The 26,950-nt window shown below is 49.5% G+C and overlaps 1 protein-coding gene across 1 annotated transcript in view; it reads right to left on the bottom strand.

Moving 5' to 3' along the window:
* The window catches only part of COBL (cordon-bleu WH2 repeat protein), a 304,931-nt gene extending 286,361 nt beyond the window's left edge, over window positions 1-18,570 (bottom strand). The window contains exon 1 of the mRNA XM_052639184.1: window positions 18,373-18,570. Within this exon, the coding sequence (XP_052495144.1) occupies window positions 18,373-18,413 (41 nt within the window). The 5' untranslated portion in view covers window positions 18,414-18,570. The remainder of the gene's footprint in view (window positions 1-18,372) is intronic.
* Window positions 18,571-26,950: the final 8,380 nt, after the last annotated feature.

Raw genomic sequence — 26,950 nt, 5'->3', positions numbered from 1 at the left:
AAAACACCATCCTCAATAGTAAAGATGCGAATCTGAATCTAAGGAATCATTTCAATGAGTGCAGACACTTGCATCTTCCCAGACATGGAAAAGAACTAAATCATTAACTTCAGATGTCAGGCTTTTGTGATTATAAGTCATCTTTTGATATCTGACTACATGTTTTTTCCCAGCAAAAGATCCTATATATTCTGGCTCCTCTTGGGAGCAGTTCCTCAGAGCTGCCTGAGAGGCTGTCTCCTGGCCTATGGTCCTCCGTAAGATCCTCGAATAAAACTTAACTCACAATTTTTAGGTTGTACATTTCTCTTCAGTCAACAAGAGTTAGTCCTAAGATGCTGGAAGATGTTTGATTAAAAAGACTTTTGATGAAAAAATTAAAAATGAAGCTTGAGTTTGTTTTCGGCTTTGTACTAAAGAATCATTTGACGCAAGTTAAATATTTTATGTCTTTTTTGATCAACAATTTATTTTTCAGACAAGTAATTCTGCAGGAAAACAACTAGATGAATCACCCCACAAATATTTCAGAGTTTTCTTGTTTCATACTAGATGCTTGCAAAGGCTTTATAGCCATTTCCATGTTGCAATGTTGCCAGTGACTCAACAGCTAGAGGCTAAGTATAGCAGGAGTGCTTGCCTGCAATCTGGCTTTTTCCAAGGCCGTTTGGTTAAACCGTGTGCATTATATTAAAACATACACAGAAAGGCCTCTGAAGAGGAAATCTTCTAACAGAGAACAATTGGGCCCTATGTATGCAGTTCTTTCAGACTAAACACATCTTTACCTCCTTGAGAGCTTGAAACAATATGTTTCTTTCCATGATTCACTTAAGGACCGGATGGGAGGATGCACGGTGGAATGGATGAATGGATGGATAATCTTTATGAAGGACTGGACACTTCAGCCACCTGGGAGCTCCTTCAAAGCTTATACATTCAGCCAGAAGCCTGGCTGCCGGGGATGGACCAAGTTGCCAGTTAAGAAATTCCTATATTCTGAAGAAATTTGGCAAACCCCTAGCCTCAACTCTGAGGTGAGACAGGAAAAAGGTAAATCAGTGAGGATTATAGAAATTCAGATTTTGCCTGTCTTCTCCTGTCTCTCTTCATAAGGTCATGAGTTCCCAACTGGCGGCAGGAGGAATAACCCCCCAACCGCCATGGGCCCCCGTTCCAGGGGGACTGGCCATCAGCGTCCCTGGTGGCTCTCAGAGCCAGCAGGCGGGTTCCAAGGAGGACCAGCATGCGGGCCTGGGTGCGGCAGATGGTGGGGTGAGGTGGTGGGGTGGGGCAGCAGGAGGCGGGGTCAGCAGGACAGCAGGAGGCTGCAGCCCTGTCCTGAGAATGCTGGAACACAGCCACAGCTGAAAGTGTCTGGGCAGCGGGCTCTCCATTGCTTCGCGGCCAGAGGTCTGGGGTCCATAACCCTGAGGTGCGGGGTTAGCGTCTGTGGGAGTCAGCGGCCCATTCCTGAAGTGGTGGCAGTATGGCACCCAGGGACAGACCTACTGAGGGGCGTACACGGCACAAAGCGCAGGAAGCCTGGAGGCACCCCACACCAGACCCATGCAGCAGAGCTGCTGGTCTGCGCCAGGTCTGGCGAGGCCATTGTGTAACGTCTCAGCGACATTAGACTGCAAGGAGAGCTCCTGGACACCATCTCAGCTGCACCCTCATCTCACTGCAGGCAGCTCCATGGACCACACTCTGAACACAATGGCCTCGGGCCTGCTGCAAACCCAGGCCATCTACCTCTAGCCCGGCCCCGGCCCGCTGGACTTGCTTCTTTCTTCACCATCACAGGTGTTAAGGTTTGCCTTCCAGTCTCAGAACTGTGGCTGCTGAGCACAGACACCTGCATCTGTGGGCGGGGCGGGGGGGCGGGGGGCAGGTCCCAACAGCAGGTCCTGATGCTGAGTGGGACAGAGCAGCCTGAGCCCAGTGGGGCTGGGCCTGCATCCTGCATCCTGTTACCACGGCCTGTGCGATGCGGGGTGCGGCAGGGCCAGTGCCTCACGGAGAAAGCGGGTGCTTGCCTTCTCCTGGGAGGCCCTGGAGACGAAAGGAGAGCCAGCAGCACAGCCTACGGAGGTCCAGCTCCAGCCCACCCCGGCCAAGGCTCCCTGCCTCTGGTAGCATCTGCGTCTTCTCAGGGGCCTGACTGAGCCCCCACCACTCACACCTCCTGGAAAACCTGCCCGTCTCTTCTCCTTACACCTAGAACTTTCTTCAGGGCCCCCAGCAACCTCCCCACAAATACATGAAGTCTGCACTGCAGCACACCCTGTGATCCTGGGTTCAGATGAGGGTTAGCCTCATCACCTCGCTGAATCCAAGTTAACCACATCACCCGGCTGATCCTGCGTGCACCATGTCACTCAACTGACCCTAGGTAAACCGTGCCACCGGCTGGCCACCCTCCCTAACCTCTTTGTGTCCCACTTTGCTCATTAAAACTGGGAGACAGAGTAGCCCCTGTCCAGGCTGTTGCAAGGATGAAATGAGGTTACATACAGCAGCCCTGCACACAGTGCCTGGTAGGTGCCCCACACTGTCCGCATCCTCCCAGAGCTCTCGTCGCTCTCCCCTTGAGCCCCCCACCCTCCTGCCCCAATGGGAGCATCTAACAAACAGAGGCTGAGTCACCCTCCACCCACGTGCTTAGGGGACCATTGTGGGTGGCCCACCGCTAAGCAGGGGCCAGACCTGGCCTCACCTCCAGCATGATAAACGAGGAGGGGGGTCACAAAATAAAGCAAGGATGCCATGGCTTCCAGCTGGCACCTTGGATGAGAAGTTCTACTCTGACAGTTGATTGCTAACACCAAACAGGAAGACTGTTTCTTTTATCCTGATGAGCTCCAGTCCTGGCGGTGACTGTGCTTTCAAAGGCAGGAGCCTAGCTGTGCTCCTTTTCACTCCCTGGTCATGAACTTCCACCACTGTCTCTACTACTATTTTAAAAGGAGATCTGACACAGGACCGGGAGCGCGGCTGTCACCGCGGGCACAGACAGCTGCGGGCACCGTGGTGACTCACCCTCTGGCATGCGCCAGGCCACTGGCTCAGTGATCGCAACGCAGTGCTGAGACGGTGACAACAGTACACCACCCAGAGGGCTGCACGCTTCGAAATGAGCTGCTGTTTCCACCGCTGGGATGAAAGCCTGGACTTCACAAACCAGAGCCTTTCTCGAGCCCCGTCACAGACTGAACACAGTGGTCCATCATTTCAGGGTTAGGCTCTGCATTCGCTTTCAGGGAGCAGAGAGCTAAAAACGTCTGTCCTTTTAAAGAATCTGGGGACAGGACACAGCGCTGAACATGGGCTGAAAAGCCCATTATTAAAACCCAGTAATGAGGCCACGGTGCACATCTGCTTTTGTGTACACAGCGAGGCCCGGGTGGGCGGTGAGAGGTGGGGCAGCCCGCCCCTGGGAGGGAAAAGCAGCAGATACAGAGGCAGGTTCACACTCCTGATCACTATTTCTTTCCTACAGCAAGAAACAGTCAAGAGGGAGCTTGTCAGAGCAACAAACACTGTTGAACACCTATTATCTCAAGCGAATGAGCTTGGGGTGAGGGGTTGACTAATCTCAGACATTTTCTATGACAAACATAGACAGAGACATCAAAATTTAGATTGTATACAGATCCGACTCTACCAGGGAATGTGTGAGCCCTCTGAGTTCTGTTTGGATCAGCAAACAGTCCTCCTTCCCCGATACATTTTACAGTGGATCTACGACTTTGTCAGTATTTCGGGCTTCCCTGGCAGCCCAGATGGTGAAGGATCTGCCTGCAGTGCAGGAGACCCAGGTTCAACTCCTGGGTCGGGAAGCTCCCCTGGAGGAGGAAATGGCGACCCACTCCAGTACTCTTGCCAGGAGAATCCCATGGACAGAGGAGTCTGGCCGGTACAGTCCATGGGATGGCAAAGAGCTGGACGTGACTGAGCGACTAACAGTCTCACACTTTCACTTTCATTATTTTATCTAATTGGCAAACACACATTTTCAGGAAATCATCTCGCGGTGTTATTTCTCAGCAAAGATTCTACATAGTAGCTGATCAAACACACATGAACCATCACGAACTGGATTCCACGGTGAGCCTAGATTATTTACTTTATAGTCTCTTTAATGAGGAAAGGACATCACGCAATACTGCTGGACACAGCCCAGGTTTGGAGGAAAGCCCTCTTCCGAAATCCCCACTGGTCCAAGTCAGGAGACTGCGATCCAAGCACAGCCTGCTATACCATCTCCATCTCAGTCAAGAGGAGACCAAGGATGGAGGGGTGCCGAGGTCTAAGTGGCACTCAAGAGGTGCACCTGGAGACTGAGTGGTCCCACCCGCCACTCCTTACACCCCTGCCCTCAGCACAGCAGGGACTAGACAGCAGCAAAAACGACTTGCTCCTCTCACAAAATCCCCAGCCCTCCACCGCGGGACCTCCTGCGGAGCAAGGAGCAATCACTCCTGCAGGGTGATAAGAGAAAAGGGACATGAGTGAAACCCGGGAGAAGGCTTCTGCTCTCAATGACATGCCACTTCTGCACATAGGAAATAAAGGAAAATGGGTTTCAATGGCAATGCCTCTTCAGCATTCTAAAACCACCCCCTACCTGATGTACTTACACCCCATGCTGGAGAAGGTGTGGAGAGAAAGGGACCCTCCGACACTGGTGGTGGGAATGCAAATCGGTGCAGAACAGCACTATGGAGAAGAGCATGGAGGTTTTTCAGAAAACTAAAACAGAGCTACCATGTGATCCAGCAAGCCCTCTCCTGGGCATTTATCCAGAGAAAACTAATTTGAAGACATACACACACCCCGATGTTCACAGCAGCACTATTTACAACAGAAAAGACAACAGAAGCAACCTAAACTCAAGTGTCCATCAACAGACGGATGGGTAAAGAGGATGTGGTACGTATATACAATGGGATATTGTGTGTGTGTGCACTCAGTTGTGTGCGATGCTTTGCAACCCCATGGACTGCAGCCCACCAGGCTCCTCTGTCCATGGGATCTCCCAGGCGAGAATACTGGAGTGGGTTGCCACTTCCTTCTCCAGGGGATCTTCCCAGCTGAGGGACTGAACCCATATCTCCTACATTGAGGGCAGATTCTTCACTGCTGAGCTACTGGGGAAGCCTGCAATGGAATATTACTCAGCCACAGAAAGAATGAAACCATGCTATCTGCAGAAACGAATGGACTGAGAGACGATCACACTAAGTCAGTCAGTCAGAGAAAGACAAACATCATATGATATCACTTACATGTGGAATCTAATAAAAAGATAAAAAGGAATTCCTTGCAAAATGGAAACAGACCAACAGACATAGAAAGAAAATGTGGTTATCAAAGGGGAAGGGGTTTGAGGGGTTAATTAGGAGTCTGAGACTGATGTGTACACACTGCTATGTATGAAATAGACAAGCAAGAGAGATCTACTTTATAGCACAGGGACACCCTACTCCATATTTTATAATAACCTACAAGGGAAAATAATCTGAAAAAGAAGAAATATATATGCATATGTAACTGAATCATCATGTTGTACTCTTGAAATTAACCCAACATGGTAAATCAATTATACTTCAACTAAAAAATGAACACTCCCTCCCGAAGTAAAAAGTTAAGAGTGAAGCGTGCACTCCTCCGGCACACGAGTGTATTCTTAAAACCTCCCTGGTTTAAAAAGAAGCCATCCATTATGTCCCATTAACCTCGCCAGCTAAAGTCTAAACACTGACATAAGGATACAAATCATTTTAAACTCCAAGTGAGAAGTCTCATCAAGAAAACATTCCAAATGTATGATATCCCCTGGAGTTGCCATTCAGATGCCTCGTCTAAAAAGCAATGGTTTCCACAGACCAACAGCAGACCGAAAAGGAATTTCCTTCCAACTTCACACATGTCACTTACCGCTTGTAACTGACAGATGGAGAGTATGCCACACAGGTTAAGTAAAGCCTCACGAAGCGGGATAAGTTATTTGTGTGAGCATGACTAAAAACAAGCTTAGAAAGAAAAAGAAAACAGACTGATGGGCACAGATCCTGGGGAGCTCAGAGTGCCTGTGCAGAGGGACCTTCAGGACACTCAGGTGCCCCGGCGGGTGCTCCGTCAACCCCACCCAGTGAGGATGGCGGTCCCGTCTATCTGCAAGGCCCCTTGGCATCTGCTGCAGGACAGGCCAGCATCAGCACTGCCCCAGGCAGGCTCAGCTCTGAGAGTCACCTGGGCCGTCTTGACTCCCAGCTCCTTCCTGCTCGGAGGCCAGAGATGGGGCACATTAACCCAGGGAGACCCCAATCTGATGCCCACCCACCTCCAGGGGCACAGGGAAGGCCGCCTGGTTCACAGCAACACTCACAGCTCGGCCTGCAGTCCAGCCAAGGCCGCCCACCGGAAAGCCCCACCCCAGCCCTGTGAGCCTGAGTCTGTATACCTTCCACTCTGAGGGCAGCCTGGCTATTGGGCAGACCAGAGCACTGAGGTCTCCTTAAATGCACACACACAAGACGCAGTGAGCTGAGTCAGCACCCCGGGCCAAGGGAGGCTGTGACATACTGTTAACTCCTAGGCCAGGGCCTAGCAGAGCACCTTCCAGGGGGAGAAGCTGCATTTGAGGCATCACGTTGATTCACAAATACCTGGTCTGTGCTCGACAAGAGCTCCACTCCCACCCCTTACCTCTCACTCGCACCCCACTTACCTCTCACTCCCACCCCTTACCTCTCACTCCCACCCCACTTACCTCTCCCCAAACAACACCCACCCAGGCGACTCAGGGCTGCACGTCCAGAGATGTACCAACACGGTTACTGCCAGGTGGGCACCACCACAGACCCCTGCACAAGCAGGAAGCCACGTGGTGCTGAAACGTGGGCCGTTTCTTCAGGAAAACGCCCTTGAGAGGCACAGGCGGCTCAGAAACAGCCTGGGGCACCACCTGCGGAGGCCAGATGGTGGCTGGGCTCTGGAAGCTCTACCTCTGTGTGCCAGGTGACCGTGGGGTGAGGAGCAGGACACTGGCCTGGAGACTTCGGTCATGTGACAATCCCACCCCCGGGCTGCGGACAGAATCACCGTCACCAACTTTGGAGGATCGGTGGGGGCCGCCCTCCCGGGCCAGGGCTAAGAACGCCTGTCCTGTCAGCTGGAAAACCTCACTGTCACAGATGACTAAGGCACTGAAATGAGGAAGGTCCTCATGCAAAGCATTTCTGCCACCTCCTCTGAGAAAAATGTCCAGCCCCAAAGGCAGGATTCCAAAAATGTGAAACACGATGGTCTGTCAAAAGAAGAACTGATGAGTAACAAGGAGACACTTTACAAGGAAATCTTTTTCAATTTAAACGAATTGCATTTCCAAACTGGTTGTCATTACTTTTGCGAAGGCGGTAAAATACTTCACCTAACCTCATTTAGGACACACACTCTTCATCTGTGGATCCCAGCACGTTAACCAAGCAAAGAGATCTGAGGATGGGGAGTGACGGGTGGGGCATTAGAGACACTCAGCTTCAGGATCCCCAGGAACCCTTTTTTAAAACTCTTTGGCTTTTATTGAAATATAACTAATTTACAGTGTTATGTTAATTTCTGCTACACAGCAAAGTGTGTATATTAACATATATATAAATACATACATTTACACACATATCTCTTTCATATTCTTTGTCCTTATGGTTTATCACAGGGTATTGAGTATAGTTTCCTGTGCTACACAGTAGGATCTTGTTATTTGTACACCCTATATCTAAAAGTTGGCACTTACTAATCCCCAAGTCCCAACCCCTCACTCCCCCAGCATCTCCCCGCTGGCAACCGCCACGTTTTAAATCCAGCGGGGTGATCTGGTGTGGCTGACAGCTCTGCAGTTCACTCTAACTCTATGTGATGCTTCCCGGACACTGTGAACCCCTGGGATGTCTTAGGAAGAAGTGGTTTAGACAGAGCGTCAGAGGGAGACAGTTCTCAGTTCTACCCCAAGCCAGTTCCACATGATAATTGCAGGTGGCAAGACAGACGGGCATCCAAATGGGTAGATGGATAGGGAGTCTTGGCAGGGAGCTACTCTCAGTGGCAAATGTCTAGATTCTGGCTACACTGAATCAGTCTCTTTCCAACCTAACGGTTTGTTTATTGAACATTAGTGGATTCTGCTCTTAATTAATAGGGCCCTACTCAACACAACTGTATTTCAGTTCAGTTCAGTCGCTCAGTCATGTCCGACTCTTTCTGACCCCATGAATCACAGCATGCCAGGCCTCCCTGTCCATTACCAACTCCCGGAGTTCACGCAAACGCACGTCCATCGAGTCGGTGATGCCATCTAGCCATCTCATCCTCTGTCGTCCCCTTCTCCTCCTGCCCCCAATCCCTCCCAGCATCAGAGTCTCTTCCAATGAGTCAACTCTTTGCATGAAGTGGCCAAAGTACTGGAGTTTCAGCTTTAGCATCAGTCCTTCCAAAGAAATCCCAGGGCTGATCGCCTTCAGAATGGACTGGTTGGATCTCCTTGAAGTCCAAGGGACTCTCAAGAGTCCTTTCCAACACCACAGTTCAAAAGCATCAATTCTTCGGCGCTCAACTGTATTTAAGCCTCAAGAATTAGCCTCAGGAACACAAGTCTCCTCTTTTGCTATATTATCACTCCCACCCTAGCTATTTTTAAATTCAACTCCCTAACCTTCAGGTTTGAGAAAACAGCCAGGATCTGATTTGGGAGTCTGCTGCTTTGCCCAGGGCTGAAAGTGAGCTTAAACGTCATGTCCAATGTGCTCACACACACATTCATACTCACAGCCCATTTTTTCGTCTCCTAACCTCAGTTTACTACCTAAGCATTTAAGGCTTCAAGCCATTTCCACATTTCTGAAGGGTCAATACATCCAGTCCATTCCATGAGCCCAAGGCTATGTGAAGCACAGATGCTGAGAGAGAGGCCTGGCAAGGGTCCCTCACCCTTTCTGCTGCTCTTCTCACCAACCCAGCCAACCCCCGCCCCCGATCCAGGCAGGAACCCAGATTCTCCTGCTGCAGCCACCCCATGGACCAGGTTTGGAAATCTTGCTCCCTCCCCGCCTCTCCAGGCTGGTGCCCATTATTAACAAGCCAAAGCGGACAGGACATGCATGGCAGGAACAGAGACATCATAAAAAGTAAACTGCTGGCGCCCTGATCTGTTCCAGACGAAGGTGAGGCAGGGTCAGAGCCAGGCGTGTGCATGGGTTTCTCTTGGAGGCCTGGGGGAGGCATCACTGCCGCCCAGCACTGCCTGCAGCCCAGGGCGGGCTGTCACAGGCCCACAATTGCGCCACGGAGGAGCCCTGCGCCGCTGCTGTGAGTGACACTCAGACCAAACTGAGGATGCGTTTCCAGCAGAGGCCAAGGGGCTCCCAGGGCCCCTGATCTAAAGAAATCAGAGCCCCTGGAATCCTGGAGGAGGAGGGGCAGGGCCACCTGGCCTGTCTGATTACTTTCAACGCAGCTCCTTCCAGTCGTCACGGAGAGTCAGAAGCTCAAGCACATCAGCAAGGACCCCGGGCCACTCCCTGGTCCTGTCCCCTCATCTTCCATGACTGGAAAGGAGAGGGTGTTAAGGACAAGGCTGGTGGGGAGGATGCAGAAACGGGAGCCCTCAGGCATTGCTGGCTGTAATGGTGAAGAGCGTCGCTGCTGTGGAAAGCGGGGTGGCAACCCCGAAAGAGTCAAACACCGAGTCCAGTTATCCCACCCCAGGGCGAACTCAGAAAAGCAGTCAGAGCGGGACCTCCAGAGAAGCATCACTCACAGCAGCCAACAGTGGAGACGAAAGTGTCCACGGACAGATGAGTGAGCAAACCAAAGGCGGGAACACACATTCAGCCTTAAAGGGGAAGGAAACTCCACACCTGCTACGACAAGGACATTCTGCTAAGCGACATAAGCCAGTTACAGAAAGACAGACACTTCAAGATTCTACCTTTCTGAAGTCCCTGAACTCAAATTCACCCAGCCAGAAAGTAGGACGGTAGGCGCTAGGAGCTGGGGGCAGTGGGGTGGAGAGTGACTGGATACAGTATTTCAGCCTGGGAAGAAAACAATTCTGGCAATGGATGGTGACTGCTGTACAAGAATGGGACTGTATTAATGCTGCTGAGCTGTAGAGATGGCATGTCATGTAAATCTTACAATGATTAAAAAAACACTGGGTCACAGACATGAGCAAAGGGATGTGCAACTTGAGGATCAGACCCTCAAAATAAAGGGCAGGTCCTCCGCCTCCTCCCACAACCGCAGGGCTGGAGCAGACGGGGGCCACACACGGGCCACACCAGAGCCACCGGATGTGAAGAAGCAGGTGCCCTTGGACTTGATACCTTGTCTTAGCATGTTCAGGCTGCTTTTACAAAACACCACAGACTAGGTGGCTTATAAGCAATAGGCACATACTGCTTGTAGTTTTGGAGGCTTGAAGGCCAAGGCTGGGTGCTGGTGTGATCCAGGGACCTCTTCCAGGTTGCAGATTTCTTTCTCCCCCTATCTCCATGGGTTAGAAGGGTCAAAGGGAGCTCTCAGGGTGTCCTTCATAAGGGCACTGATCCCAGTAGGGAGGGCCCGGGCCCACCCTCATGTCCTAACACCTCTAGGAGCGCACCTCCTACTACCTTGGAAAACCCTAACCTCACGCAAGGGTTTCCAGCAGGGGAATCAGCACAACCACAAGAGGTGAAGGTCAGGGCTCATCATCTGAGATGTGATGAGGGGTTTCAATGGCTGTGAATGGAGCCCCCAGCTACACCTGGGGGAGGAAGCAGGAGCTACCTGGGAAAGAAGAAAAGTCTCCGGGCCCTGGGGAGAGAGGAAGCCCGAGAGAGCAGGGTGCACTGCCGTTCAGGAAGGACAAGGGCACAGTGAGAAAGGAGATGCTGGACCTGAATGCCCACGAGGGCGCCACTGACCGTACCTGGCTGCTGACTGTTACATGAATGAAAACTGAAGAAAGTGAAAGATTCGGTCTCACATTCCAGTGGCTCCAGACAGGACACAGACACAGAGCATCTTCATCCTCACGGCGTTCCGCTGAGCCGGGAAAGAGGCAGCAGCCACTCCAGGACGGGCCCGTGGGCTTGGCTCAGAGGCCACTTTAATCCTACACATCTGACACCTGGACCCGCGTCTTCCTATTCCTGAGCCTGAATTCTTTCCACTAAGCCTGCCTGTCTGCTTTTGATGAAGAAAGTCAAATTGGCTTAATGGCCAGGCACAAGGAATTCTGGATTAGGGAAAGATCCCTGCCTGGCCCAGCAAGGGTGCAAGCACATCCATATGTGTCCACGTGTGTCCACGGAGGAAAACAGCCTGCTGTCCCCTACCTGAAGGAGGGGAGAAGGTCTGGAAGTCAATATCCCTCATCTGGGATCCTGGGTAATGTGGTGAGAAGGAAGAAGAAAGAGTGATGAAGCAGGATTCCTGGTTATCTGGCTCACCTTTGGGAGCCCTTGTCAGTTTTGGGGGAAAAAGATAAGGACTTCAATGATCTTTTGAAAGCGATCAGTGTCTCTTAAAAAGAGACCTCCACTTAGTTTGGTGGAGGTGGGGACTGGAGCTGCAAAAGTCCCCCAAAGCACTTATGGTCTGGGAACCTGTCTCATCAAATGGATCGCAGTAATATATGTCTCAGTTGCTGCTTGACAAGCTTTTTCTTTTTAAAAATAGAAATGTTTTTGGCTGTGAAATTTATTCTAATTGACCTTAACCTGTAGAAGACATGGTCCTGGCAAGCAACAGCGTAGCAGCTAATTAGGAGACCAACAGAAGAGAGTACAAACCCCACAGGCTGCAATGTATCCGCCCAGCTAGGGAAGCGAGCACCCTTGTCCCTGAAGAGGAGGACTGTCCCTGAGATAGGCAGGAGGAAACGCAGCAGCTGCTGGAGACCCAAGAGCGTGCACAGCAAAACCTAGTTCAGAATAAATAAACACCATCAGGCCCTCAAATGTCCAAGGACGGAGGAATCGATAAAGAAGATACGGTACCTAACACAATGGAATGGTGGCTCACATCTGCCTGTCAATGCAGGAGACCTGGGTTCAATCCCCGAGTCAGGAAGACTCCCCTGGAGTAGCAAATGGCAACCCACCCCAGTATTGTTGCCTGGGAAATTCCACGAACAGAGGAGCCTGGGGGGCTACAGGCCATGGCATTGCCAAGAGTCAGATACAACTGAGCGACTGAATATGCACACACACAAAAAGGAACAAAATTGGGTCATTTGTAGAGACCTGCCGCTGCTGCTGCTGCTGCTAAGTCGCTCCAGTCGTGTCCGACTCTGTGTGACCCCATAGACAGCAGCCCACCAGACTCCCCCGCCCCGGGGATTCTCCAGGCAAGAACCCTGGAGTGGGTTGCCATTTCCTTCTCCAATGCAGGAAAGTGAAAAGTGAAAGTGAAGTCGCTCAGTCGTGCCTGACTCTTAGCGACCCCATGGGCTGCAGCCTACCAGGCTCCTCCGCCCATGGGATTTTCCAGGCAAGAGTACTGGAGTGGGGTGCCACTGCCTTCTCCATTGTAGAGACATGGATGAACCTAGAGACTTACCAGAGTGAAGTAAATCATAAAGAGAAAGACAAACATCAGATATTAACACACAGATGTGGAATCTATAAAGATGGTCCAGAGGAGCCCACTTGCTGGGCAGGAATAGAGACAGACTCGAGAATGGACTTGTGGACACAGAAGAGGAAGCGGGGCGTGGGCTGAATGGGGAGACTGGGACCGACACATATATATCACCATGTGTAAAACAGACGGCTAGCAGGAACCTGCTCTAGAGCGCAGGGAGCTCAGCTCGATGCTCCCTGGTGACCTAGAGGGTGGGGTGGAGGACGAGGGAGGGAAGTCCAAGAGGGAGGGGATACACGTATACATATGACAAACCTAGACAGGGTATTAAAAAGCAAAGACATCACTTTGCCGAGAAAGGTCTATACGATCAAAGCTATGGTTTCCAGTCGTCATGTACGGTTGTGAAAGCTGGACCATAAGAAAGGCTGAGTGCTGAAGAATTGATGCCTTTGAATTGTGATGTTGGAGAAGACTCTTGAGAACCCCTTGGACCTCAAGGAGATCAAGCCAGTCAATCCTCAAGGAAATCAGCTCTGAATTTGTAGGACTGCTGCCGAAGCTCCAATACTTCGGCCATCTGATGTGAAGAGCCAGATCACTGGAAAAGACCCTCATGCTGGGAAAGACTGAAGGCAATAGAAGAGAGCAGCAGAGGATGAGATGGTTAGGTAGCATCACCAGCTCAATGGATATGAATCTGAACAAATTCTAGGAAATAGTGAGGGACAGGGGAACCTGGAGCGCTGTAGTCCATGGGGTCACAAGGAGTCAGACACGACTTAGCGACTGAAGACAGCAATAGCTGATTCACTTTATTTTACAGCAGAAACTAACAATATTGCAAAACAACTATATCTCAACTAAAAAAAAAGAACCAACATCATCAGGTCTTGGAAACAATTACCATCATTAGCTTTGTATAAAAGCAAATGAAACCATACAAAGTACAAGCAAGAAAAACCCTGAATACTACGGCTGGGAGAGACGAGTAAAAAATAAAGAATTATGGAAACATGAAGGAAAAGTGATAAAGTTGATGACACTGTCATCAATTCAGGTGCTGAAAGCCAGCAAGTGGTCCTGGAAGATGAACACTCCAGTGACAAGGTGAAAGTGAGAAAACAAAGGTATAAGGTGGAGGGGGGTGGAATTTGCTTAAATGAAAATTATAAATAGTAAAAAGGTATAGTATCAATATGTCAATAATACAAATCAATATTAACTAGGTTAACTGCAGAAAAAATTACAAAGATGAAGATATATAAAAACCTTCAGTGAATCATGAAATACCAAATCTATGTTCTGTTACAATATAAAGTAACTGAAAAACAATTTACAACTAAAATTATCCAACACATACAATCCACAGACTCCACAATTAAATGCAGATGGGGAGAGAATAAAGGGGCGCTGGAAATACACATGTAAACACACTGAACACTTTTACTTAGCTCAGACCTACATCACAATCAAGTGTTCCTATGTTTTAAATTTGCACAATTTCAATCTAAACACTACTTTGGTGTCAAACATCTCTACTCACTTTTAAAACTTTTGACCAATTACAAATTTAAATTTAATAGCAAAGCACAGAAGGCCTAGAAACCTACACTACTCATCGGTGCTCAGACAACCCACAATCACTGCCTTCCTAATAATTATGGAAGCACTTTCAGGTGTTCACAAATTATCACTTCACGTCCCAGGTCCCAAATTAAAGAGGCCACCAGACCCAGACCTGTATGCTCATGGGGGTGTCACTCGCCTGGGCCTACCTAATAATAATGATCTGATCCGCTGGCACCAGGGAAAGCCAGCCCGCGAGGGAAAGAGGTGGAGCCACAGGCTGCTGTGCCTGGCACAAACATCTTCACACCAAGTTTAATCACATATTAGCTTCAGCTCCATCACACAATCACTGAGAAATACTTACAATACTCTAAGCTTACCTGGTATTGTAACAGGGGAATATTCAACTTCTCTAATGTATTAAAAAATATTAAGAAAAACTATTATTACAAAAGAATAAAATGCTGAGATCTTCTCTCCACTTTATATCAAATAAGAACGAGTTTTGATGTCCTTAAATGAACTACTGACTTAAAGAAGAGCTCAGAAGTAACATCTTAAAAAAAAACAGCTCAAATTGAATGGGAAAATTTTAATGTAGCAAGTAATCAGGCAGGCTGTCATTTTTAAGGATATAAACACACTTTCTAACAGGTTAGCCAAAAGCCAGAAACCTTAAAAAAAAAAAAGGCCCAGAAGCCTAAACTTGTTTTTACAGAGCACACCTGCTAATAGTTCACTATCTTTGCATGCTCGTGAGAGATAAGGTAGAGAATGACAAGGTGGCCACCCAAGTTCACGGTCAGGAGTAGCAGGCCTCCCGTACTTAGCGGTATGTTCGGTGTCAACAGGACTGAAGAAGCTCAAGTTACCCACTTCGATTAACCTCTTTGAAATTATTTCATTATGTTCTAATGACTTGATTAAATAATGACAAATTTAGGCAGAGAAGGGAATACCAGCTATGTCTCCAGGGAGCACACATTCTGGTGAAACTGACTCACAAACTTTCACTGATATTTTCACAAGCACGCTCCTGAATGAAGCCAATGGGCAAAGGCACCAGCTGTTTAGACATTTCATGTCACTGGAGACTATTTTATCCTACAGAAATACGCATTTCCACCACAGGGAAAAAAAAAATTAACTGCTATCCTGCCAAACTCACCAATATGCTGCCCCTTGTTCCTACCAGCTCCAGGGGGAAATTTAATCCTGTGTCCATAACCAACTACTGGGATGGGGGTGTATGCATGCGTGCCCGGTTGCTCAGTCATGTCTGACCCTTCGTGACCCCATGGGTTGTAGCCCACCAGTCTTCCCTGTTTATGAGATTTTTCAAACAAGAATAATGGAGTGGGTTGAACTACTGGGGTAGATCTCACAAATACTCAAACAGATAACTAAAAGTAAGCCAAAAAACTTTGCCTTAAATGGACTTGGAGACATTTTAAAACTTTACTCAAACATAATTCACCTTTACTTGCATTCTAGAATATTCTATCAATTAGTATACCTCAACTAAGGTCTGAAATTCTTGAAAAGTCACACGGTCTGATTGGTTAGTTTTTGCCTATGTCCTCTTTCCTAAAATAATACTTTTCCCCAACAGTTTTAAATTAAGTGAGCCCTAAGATATGGTTTTAATGAAATTACTAGTAAAAACCTAAATTCCAGTCCAAATAAAATGTATACTTGTGCTCTCAACAAAGGTAACTAATAACTATGTATTAATAAATTAGGCAGACATACAGTCAGTGAGTTTACATTCACTAATGCATCTGGCCCTTCAGTAATTCTCAAGAAGGACTGTCATACACGTTATTTTATAAGGTGACATGTCCTTAATTCAGTGTCCCCCATCCAGCCCATTTCTACATAACACAAGGCAAAGCGCCAGTCTCAGTGAACAACAACAAATTCATCACATCAGTCATCTGCCACGGTGTGGAAAAGTAATAGCTTAATGAAAGTGGGATTAGATAACCAATCATGGCAGTATCAGAGAAAAAACATATTCCCTGGAGCACGGAGCACGTGGCAGGCATTGCCTTATTCTTAGGCAACAGATCAGAGGAGATGGTAATTTTGGTGAAGAACCAACAGAAGCTGACTGCCACCAATAATGTACCAAAGCCAGAAATTTCACATCTGTATCTTTCCTTTCTGATAGGTAACCAATACTCCCAAATTACATAAAACATTCAAAGAAAAACAAACAAAAAACCCCAAGACCATTTCTGCCCTCTGATTTTAAGCATGCTGCATTTGGTTGGCGTCTGTTCACTAAAAGGTACTAAAACAAAAGATACAATAATTGAGAATAAGGGATTTTAAAACATTATGTCTGTGTTTCTTGGTCAAAGATGTTCGTATAAGAGGATAGGAGGCTCTGCATGTGAGTGTGACGAAAGAGTCAAATGCGTCAAGATTAACAATCTCAGGTTTGTTACCGTATCCACAGCAAAAGCCCCTAGTCTCTGCCGGAGGGCTTGGACGTGAAGGCCAGAGGTCTGCAAAGCACCACGAACCAGACTGGGCGGCGGTGGGGGGTGGTGACTGACTTTCTGCGCACACAGTACCACCCTGGAAACAGTGTCCCAAGTTTAGAATCCCCATTTCTTCTACAATCAGATTCTTTTAAAGGATTTTACAAGTGCTTTTTGGAGACAATTTTGCTGACCTCTTAAATGTTTGTTGACCTCTTAAATGTTTGCTGACCTCTCCAAATATAAGATAGTTTTGCCAAAAGGGTTCCGGTCTCCGTAAACAGACTCATTAAATAACCTCTCCAATGGAGACAGATTAGCAGCAATTCTGTTTCACATTTCTCGATGTCATTTTGCGATGCCCACTACCATGAAAACGGACTTTCCACATTTCTTTTCTCTGGGGGAGATTTGTTTGTTCAAAGGGAATTACATAACTGCCAGTAAGCGCACAGCAAAAAAAAATTTAAAAAGTTCCTTTTAACATTCCTCAGCTTCAGGATTATTTGATTTGCTAACCTGGCTCACTTTTTCCTGGCATTAAAGACAGAGTTAAAAAAGAAAGAGGCAGTTTTTGAAAACCTTTTGCGCACTTGGGCAGCACCGCAGCCTCTGAGTACGCGCGGGCAGGATGAGTCAACGGGACACACTGCAATGAAAAGAGATTAGTTGTCCCCAAAGCTGCCTCACTGGAGACCAGTTGCTAGAGTGGAACGTGGGCCCCTTCGGTAAGCAGGTGCAGGGCCCACCCCAGGCACTCATTCCATTCGCAGGACTCATCACACATTCGCTCCAGGCCCTTGAGACAGCTCGCAGGTCCTGGGTGTGCCCCGCGGAGACACACTGCCCCGGCAAGCCGAGCGCGCGACCCCTTGAGCGCTGAGCGCAGGCCACTGGGCCCGGCGGGGGTCCTGCACAGCTCAAACTCCAGCTCGGGATCTGGTTAAAGAGCAGAGTTATTTTTCTTATATTACGGAAGTTACTCTTTCAGCGAGTAGAATACGAACGTGACCTGTAATCCGCACACACGAGCTGTGGGATTAAAACAGACCCCGCGAAGGTTTGGGCAAAAGGATCGGCCACGCAGGCAGGGATGGGAGCTCCCACTTTAGTGAGATGCTGGGGTCCCCCGGGGCGGGCTCGGTTCACTTGCCAGTGCCCTGTACCGAGGAGCCCCGAAAAGTCAGCCAGGGAGGGGAGCAGCAGAAAACCTCCAGGGCAATGCCCTGTACACAGCCTTCCCGAGACCGCGGCACCCAGGCGCCTCTGGGTGCTCGGACCCTGTTCCCCTTCCTTTCGTGGGGAGGACGAGCGGACGGTGGGGCGCGGTGACAGACTGGCACTCAGTCACCCAAGGGGCAAGTGAGCGACAGGGCTGGGGGCCCGGCCGGGTCTCCGCCGCCTTCCTCCCCTCCCGCAGGGGGAGCTCTCGCGGGTGGCAGGGAAAGTTCGTGGGGCTCCGCCCGCGGGGACCCCCAAAAGGGAGCGCACAATCCCCAAAAGGAGCGCGCGCACAAACGCACCCCCGCGAAAAGCGCCGGGGCCGCGGACTGACGCTGTTACCCGGGCAACGACCTGGGCGCACAAAGTACACAACTCCCTTCCCCCGCCGGGCGCGGGCTCGCGGCCCCGAAAGGGGCGCCGGCGTCCGCGGCGAGGGGAGCCCGGGGCGGCTTACCCGGTCGGGGGCTTGGCCGCCGAGGCTCGCGACGCGTCCATGGAGTCTGCGGCGAGGCGGGGGCGCGGGCGGCGCTCGGGCCCCGCGAGTCAGGCGCTCGCAGCCGCCGCCGCGGCCCTCATTCGCTTTTTCCGCGCTGACCCATCGTCCTCCGTCGCGGAGGACAGCGGCCCGGCCGGAACGGCAGAGGGGGCTGGACCAGGCCCAGGCGGGCGGGGGCGCGGGCCCGCGGGGAGGCGCCGGCGCGGGGCGGGGGCGCCGGGAGCGAGGGGCGCCGCGCCCCCGGGAGCACCGCCCCCGCTGCCGCGCGCCTCCCGGGCGGCCGGCTCTGCCCGCGGCGCGCGTCCGGGGCGGGGGCCGCGCCCGAGCAGATACCCGGCTCGCCGCCGCCTGCTTCCCCGGGCCTCTGCTGGAGGGAGGGCCCCGGTCTCCTGGCGCCTGGGGGTCCCGGGAGCGCGCCGCGCGGCGTCGGGGAGGAGCTGCGGTGGGGGGAGCACCGGGCAGCCTCTCGGGCCGGACGAGGACGAGGTGGGCGGACCGACGGGGGGACAGAGGTCGGAGCGCTAGGCGTGATTGGTGTCAGCCTCGCCGCCCTGGAACCCAGAACCTCCTTCCGGGCAGCGGCTCTGGTGCAGTGGGTCTCTACGTGCGTTCCTGACCTGCCGCACCTGGGAACCTGTTAGAAAGGCAAATTCGGGCTCCGCCGGGTCAGGTATTGGAAGCTGTGGGCACTGGAGCCGGCGCAGCCTTGCTCCTGGGAGCTCGGGTGGACGCACGCTCGAGTTTGCCTGGTTGTTAGACGGGTGCTGCGGTCGCGCTGCCCGGTGATGGATTCGAGGGGCCGCGGACAGAAACGCCAGCACAGGCAGCCCACGTGGGGCCCAGAGCAAGCCAGCCAGAGACCCCAGATCTTCCGAGCTTCACCTCACACTCCTTCTAACCCACCCCAAAGCCACAAAAGGGATCTGGGCTAGTGCGAAAGTCTGATTTACAAAAATGACTGTTCCGTGGGGTTCCAAGGACTAGAATAAAATATGAGTAAGTGAGCTCGCAGTGATGGGTGTTGGAGGAGGCGTTCCTTTGAGTCTAAAACTAGGATGAGGAATCCAGAGGCCTGCCTGAGCCTTCCTCCCGCTGCCCTCCAGCTTTCCCCTTCCTTCGGTCTAGATACAGAATGGGAAATCCTTGCTGGGACTTAGCTACTCAGGCCCGGGTGCCCACCCAGAGCGCAGAGCCTCAGAGCCCACCACGCTGCAGCTCTGCCTTCCCATTCTGCCCATCTCAGGCATCTGCCTGGGATGCTCTGCGGTGTCATTTCCAGTTCCACCTGTGGTCCCTGCTCAGATGCCACCTCCCCAGGCAAGCCTTCCAGGAGCACTCTGTGCGAAATACAGGCTTAGTATTGCTCTGCATGTCCTGAGTTATTTTTATTCTAATAATTTATCTATTTGTATTTAGTATACATTTTTAATATATATTTTAAATATAGATTTGTTGTTTGCTTATTTTAAATATTTGTATTTACAAATAGCTGTTTATGTTTTCCTTATAGATAAAATTTTGCTTCTATATATGAATGTGTCTGTGAACTTGGTTTATATAAGTAAACAATTACAGGTGCAAACATTATAAATCAATGGAATATAAATATCTATGCCATATTTGGCACATTTTGTCCTTGTCTGGCCATCTGCCTTCTCCCCTGGAATGTGATCTCAGTGAGTGTTGGGCCTTTGTCTGCCGCATGTATCATTGGACCTCCAGCATTTAGGACAGTCTGGCAGGTAGACGGGGTGCCTGATGAATACAGGGTGTGCTGAATGAATGAATCTCCTAATCCTCCCCCTCTAGGTGTGGGGATCAAGGACTCCTCCTCAGGATCTCTGGGTCCTCCTTACTCGGGAAGCCACGTAAGAAAGGGCAGCCTGGGAGTGGCTAGAGATCCCTCTCTGGATCCTGCTGAGGGTGCAGGAGGAAGTGCAGCTCCCTGGAAGGCCTGGAAAGGCCGCAGGAGAAATTGGCGTGGTGGGGAGAAGGAGGAATAGCCCAGTGTTCCCAGTGGAGAAGGGGGTCAAATCAGGCAGCTGTATCTCAGGGAGGCAGCATCCGGGAAAGATGAATAGGAGGCAGTGTCCCACCTCCAGTCTGATGTTCAAATTGCTCTAGAATAAAGGCCCAGAAGGACCCAGAGCCCTGGACACCTCTGATTCCAGGAGGGCCACCAGGCATCTCAGACCCTGAAACCCTACAGGCACATTTATTTAACCAGGAGTGGAGTGAAGGGTGAGGACTGGTGAGAGATGTCATGAGGAGGAGGGGGCAGGATCAGACTTGCCCCAGGAATGATGGGCTGAGCGCCCAAGGCTTTAGGGGAAAGTTGGGCCAGCCTGGCAGCCTCCTGGGTCAGCTGGGGGGCCAGTTCTCTGTTTGCAACCCAAACTTCCTTTACTGTGCAGATCCCTGCAAAGCCACCTGCGTAGAGATGTGGTCCAAAATTGTGCAGCCCACAGAATGCTGTTGATGTGGTGTGTTAGTCACTCAATCCTGTCCAACCCTTTGCGACCCCATGGACCACAGCCCACCAGGCTGCTGTGACCGTGGAATTCTCCAGGCAAGAATGCTAGAGTGGGAAGCCATTCCTTTCTCCAGGAGATCTTCCCAACCCAGGAATCAAACCCAGGTCTCCTGCACTCCAGGCAGATTCTTCACCATCTGAGCCACCAGGGAAGCCCCAGTTCAAAGGATACTTCGCAGTATCTGCCATATGCCAGTCATTGTGTGAGGAGGGGAGCCAGCTGACCACTTTGCGTTGGAGCCAGACTGAAGTGCCAGGCGGAGGCTTGACGCCTCCAGACCCAGCATGGGAACCGCAATAGGTGCAGGCTAAGAGTCTGAGGGCAGGGGCTCTTCCCTGTGGCACCCTGAGCAGGACAGGCTCCTGGGTTTGCTTATGGAGCTTCTATAGCAAATGCACACTTGCGTGCAGGGGGAGCAGGTTTCCCTGCTGCTCTTTTCCTGCATAATCTGTTAAGTTTCCCTGAATAAATTAGAACCTTTGGAGATGTTAACTATCATTTAGTTTCTTATTTGGGGCATTGTAAATATCCAGGGATGTGCTGACAAATCTTTTAAAAATGGCACCAAAAAAAAAAAAGCCCCAATTTGAAGGCTTTGTCAGTTTTTGTTGTGACTGTTCCCACCCTGGCCTTTCTCAAACTGCTGTCACCCACCAAGAGATTGCTGAAGACAGGGTTGGGGGTGGGCTCCCGCACACTGGGGCAGCCACCCCATCTCACCTTCCTAAGTATTGCAGGAAAGCTGCACCTTTGCTGCTTTGCTGCGTGGGGCATGGCTGAGTGCCTGCTCTGAGGCCTGTACACCATGCTTGGTGTTGCTGTGCCAGCTGTCACTAGCTGCTCCCAGCTCTGGCTGCGGATGGCCACGAGGCAGCACTGGATGCAAGGAGAGGGTGCTGGCCCTGCTGCTGTGACCCAGAGTGTGAGGCCGCCTCGAGGTCTCCCTTTCCTTGCCCTGACGCTACCTCCCTGCTTTGCTGCTATGTCTTCACCCAGAGCCCCCCTCTCCCCTTGGCAGGAAAAGCCCTCAGTGCCCACTCAGCCCATGCAGTCAGCCCTGGCCTCCAGGCAGGGTGCCTGGAGTACCCAGAGTCCCTCCAGCTGCTTCGCATCCCTTTTGAGGAAAAGAAGAAGAATGTACATGAAACAAACTCATTAGGAGGCAGCTCCGCTCAGATTGGGGCTTCCCAAACTAGCATATACCCAAGATGCTCCTGGGAATTGTGTTAAAATGCAACTCCTGCTCCAATGGTTCCAGAGAGTCTGCGTTTCCAACAATTTCCCAGAGAGTCAGGGGCTGCTGCCGCAGGGAGTGAGTGCGCTGCTAAGTCACTTCAGTCATGTCCAACTCTTTCAGACCCATGGACCGCAGCCCGCCAGGCTCCTCTGTCCATGGGACTCTCCAGGCAAGAACACGAGTGAGTTGCCATGCCCGCCTCCAGGGGATTTTCCCAACCCAGGGAAAATGTCTGGGTTGTGTCTCTTGCCCTGCACTATCAGGTGGTTCTTCACCACTAGCGCCAACTGGAAAGCTAGGGTTTAGAGTCAAACATACTCACCTTAACCTAACTACAGTAAAATCACTAAGGGTGAGTCATTTCTCCTTCTAAACTTTTGTTTCTGCCTCTGTGAAATAAAATCATCAGAGGCAAATCCAGGTTTTCCAGGTCTGATAATGCAATTTTAATATAACACAGGGAGCTATGTGCTTAATTCAACACAGGAACTAAAGGAAATCAACCCTGAATATTCATTGCAAGCACTGATACTGAAGCTGAAGCTCCCATACTTTGGCCACCTGATGCAAAGAGCCAACTCATTAAAAAAAGACCCTGATGTTGGGAAAGACTGAAGGCAGGAGGAGAAGGGGACAACAGAGGACGAGATGGTTGGATGGCATCACTGACTTAATGGATGTGAGTTTGAGCAAGCTCCGGGAGATGGTGAAGGACAGGGAGGCCTGGCGTGCTGCAGTCCCTGGGGTCACAGAGAGTCGGACACGGGTGACTAAACAACAACAGGGAACTATGGTCTGTATCTTGTACTAACCTGCAATGGAAAAGAATCTGAAAAAGAGTGGATTTATATATACGTGTAACTGAGTCACTTCGCTGTACACCCAAAACACTGTACATCAACTGTAAGTCAATAAAAAAGTTAATTATATGAACTAACAAGTAAGTAAATTACATGAAAAGTAAGGGTAATAAATACTAAAAAAGAAAAAACCAGCATAACATATGATTAATACCAATTTAGATACAGAACTGCATATGACTTTGAGTACAATATGGACTGAGTTGTCTCCTCAAAATCCAGGTGGAAGCCTTAGTCCCCAGTGACATTGTTTGGGAATGGGGCCTTCCGGAGGGCACCGTAGATTCAGTGAGTTCATGAGGGTGGGGCCTTGGCTCTATGTCACTGGTGTCCTTTCAAGAAGATCAGGCTCCAGACCTCACTGTCTCCCCATGAGGGCTCACATTTGCTTCAGGCTCGGATTTAATCATTTCTTTTAGGATGGTAAGTTATTTAAACAGAATGTATTTCACCTGAGACCATTAACTGACAACAGTAACTCAGAAACACATTGATGTGGCGTCCTTGATTTTTACTGAGCTGGAATCCCCATGCCAAGTACACAATCCAGTGGTCAGAGAGTTGTCTGGTTATACACAGAGGTGCCCAGCCATCCCCGCTACCTAAATTCATAGCATGGTTATCACCCCAGGTAAACCCTATGTCTGGATGCATTTTCTCCCTGCCTCCGCATCTCCTAACCCCCCTCAGAGTCACTCACCTTCGTGTCTCTATGGGTCTACCTACTTAGGACATTTTGTAGAAATGCACTCACGAAATAATATGGCCTTTTGTGTCTAGCTTCTTTGATTTATTATGTTCAAAGTTCACCCATGTTGTAGTGTATGACAGAATTTCATTCCTTTTTATGGTAAAATAAGATTCTTGTGCTTGGATAGACCACATTTTGTTTATGAACATGTAAGTGGTCTCACATTTTGTCTATCATGAATAATACATCTATGAACATTCACATAGAACAACACGTAACATGGGTACTAGGGTTCCCAGCCCTTCTCACAATGGGACATGTGAGTATAATTTACAGTTGGCCCTCCACATATGAGGGAGGGCACTCTGTATCCAAGCCTTTGCATCAAGCATTCAACCAACTGTGAATTGTGTAGTACTATAGCGTTTACTATTGAAAAAAAATCTCAAAGAGTTTAAATCCATTGTGTGGACAAGTTTTCATTTTTCGTGTATTTCTAAGAGCGGAATTGCTGACCATATGATGACTCTGGGTTCGACCCTAAGAGAAACTGCCAAATGTTTTTTACAAAGTGGTTGCACCATTTTCCAATCCCACCAGCAATGAATGAGGGTTCCAGTTCCTCCATATCCTCAGCAACATGTGTTAATATCTGTCTTTGATTCTAGCCATCCTAGTGGGTATGAAACATTATCTCACTGAGGTTTTGATTTTCATTTCCCTGATGACATGATGTTGAAAATCTTTTCATGTGTTTTTTTCTTTTGCTATTTGTATATCTTCTTTGAAGAAGATGTATATTCGAGTTCTTTGCCTATTTTGAAAGTTAGGTTGTTTGCCTTTATATTTTGGAGCTGTGAGAGTTATTTATATAATCTACATACAAATCTCTTATCATGTATATGATTTGGAAATGTTTTCTCCTTTGGGTTACTCTTTCACACTCTTCTTTTTAAATCTAAGTATAGTTGATCTATAGAGTTATTTTAGTCCCTGTTATACAGCAAAATAATTCAGTTATACATGTGTATACATATTCTTTTTCATTATGGCTTATTACAGAATATTGAATACAGTTCCCTGTGCTCTACAATAGGACCTTGTTAGAAGTGAAAGTTGCTCAGCTGCGTCTGACTTTTTGCAACCCCATGGACTGTAGCCTGCCAGGTTCCTCTGTCCGTGGAATTCTCCAGGCAAGAATACTGGAGTGGGTAGCTATTCCCTTCTCCAGGGGATCTTCCCAACCCAGGGACTGAACCCAGGTCTCCTGCGTTGGAGGTGGATTCTTTACCGTCTGAGCCACAAAGGAAGCCCAAGAATACTGGAGTGGATAGCCTATCTCTTCTCCAGTGAATCTTTCCGACCCAGGAATTGAACCAGTGTTTCCTGCCTTGCAGGCAGATTCTTTACCAACTGAGCCACCAGGGAAGCCCAAGACTTTGTAGTTTACCTGTTTTACGTATAGGAGTTTGCATCTGCTATTATCAGACTCCTAATTTATCTCCCTTCCCTTCCCTTCCCTCGCTAAGAGTCGGACATGGCTGAGCTACTTCACTTTTTTTTCTTTCCTTCCCTTCCCCTTTGGTAACCATAAATTTGTTTCCTATGTCTGTTCTTTCGCACCCTTGATGATATCTTTTGAAGCACAGAATATTTTATTTTGTATGAAGTTCAATTTATTTTTCTCTTGTTGCTTGGGCCATATCTAAGAAATCAGTGCCTAATCAAAGGTCTGTTTGTAGAGTATTATGTGTGTGTGTTAAGTCACTGAGTTGTGTCCAACTCTTTGTGATTCTGTGAACAGTAGCAAGGCCAGGCTACTCTGTCTATGGAATTCTCCAGGCAGGAATACTGGAGTGGGTGGCCATGTCTTCCTCCAGGGGATCTTCCTGACCCAGGCATCGAACCCATGTCTCTTACATCTCCTACACTGGCAGGCGGGTTCTCTAACACTATCACCACCTAGAAGCCCCTTGTAGAGCGTTACTCCTTCTTTTAAAAAATGACAGTGTATTTTTTCCAAAGGAATAATTTATGCATGAGGCCAAGCACAGGGAGGATTGGGAAGTGGCTTCAATGTGTCTTCAGAGATTTGAGCCCTCTCCATCTGCAGCCTGTTCTTTTAACAAGGGGCTCTTGAAAATAGCTCTTTGTAGCTAATCTATCAGAGAAGGCAATGGCAACCCACTCCAGTACTCTCGCCTGGAAAATCTCATGGACGGAGGAGTCTGGTAGGCTGCAGTCCATGGGGTCACAAAGAGTCGGACACAACTGAGCAACTTGACTGTCAGTTTTCACTTTCCTGCACTGGAGAAGGAAATGGCAACCCACTCCAGTGTTCTTGCCTGGAGAATCCCAGGGACAGCAGAGCCTGGTGGGCTGCCGTCCATGGGGTCGCACAGAGTCGGACACGACTGAAGCGACTTAGCAGCAGCAGCAGCAGCAGCAGCGAATCTATTGCTCCCTGTTAGCCCTAATTCCACCTGAGTAGCCGCCAGACCTTCACCCAAGGCACAGGATCCACAAAGAGATGTCAGGAAATAACAACTGAAGAAGACATGCAGGTCAGGGGTTCTGATTCACTGGAATTCTCAAGAGATGGAAAGGGTCTGAGATTTATACTGCTTCCAAACTCGAGAGTCCGTTGGTGGAATAGGAGCCAGGATAGGAACCGACAGAGATGGGATGGACCCACGATCGGATTAGGCATGAGGGGGTTGTTTCTGGCCTGTTCCTGGTGAGACCCTAGGAGAGGATCACATACGCTGAGTCTCAGAATTCCAAATCTGGGAACTGCCCCATCCCAGGGTGCTCCCCTCAGACCAGCCTCCAGCACCTGCCAGAAGACACGCATCTCTTTGTCCTCTCTCTTCTAATGATAGCTAGACAACAGGTATATACTGATTGAATTATTAACCATAGTCATTTGTTGTTGTTCAGTAACTAAGTCGTGTCTGACTCTTGGCGACCCGATGGACTCCAGCACGTCAGGCTTCACTGTCCTTCACCATCTTCTGGAGCTTGCTTAAACTCATGTCCATTGAGTCAGAGATGCCATCCAACCATCTCATCCTCTGTTGTCCCCTTCTCCTCCTGCCTTCAATCTTTCACAGCATCAGTGTCTTTTCCAATGAGTTGACTTTTCCATCACGTGGACAAAGTATTGGAAATTCAGCTTCAGCATCAGTCCTTGCAATGAATATTCAGGGTTGAT

The sequence above is a fragment of the Budorcas taxicolor genome, chromosome 4 (genome assembly GCF_023091745.1).
Source record: "Budorcas taxicolor isolate Tak-1 chromosome 4, Takin1.1, whole genome shotgun sequence".
In the NCBI taxonomy this organism is placed as follows: Eukaryota; Metazoa; Chordata; class Mammalia; order Artiodactyla; family Bovidae; genus Budorcas; species Budorcas taxicolor.
The sequence above is the reverse complement of the archived record's forward strand: the minus strand, read 5'-3'. Positions and strand labels throughout refer to the sequence as shown.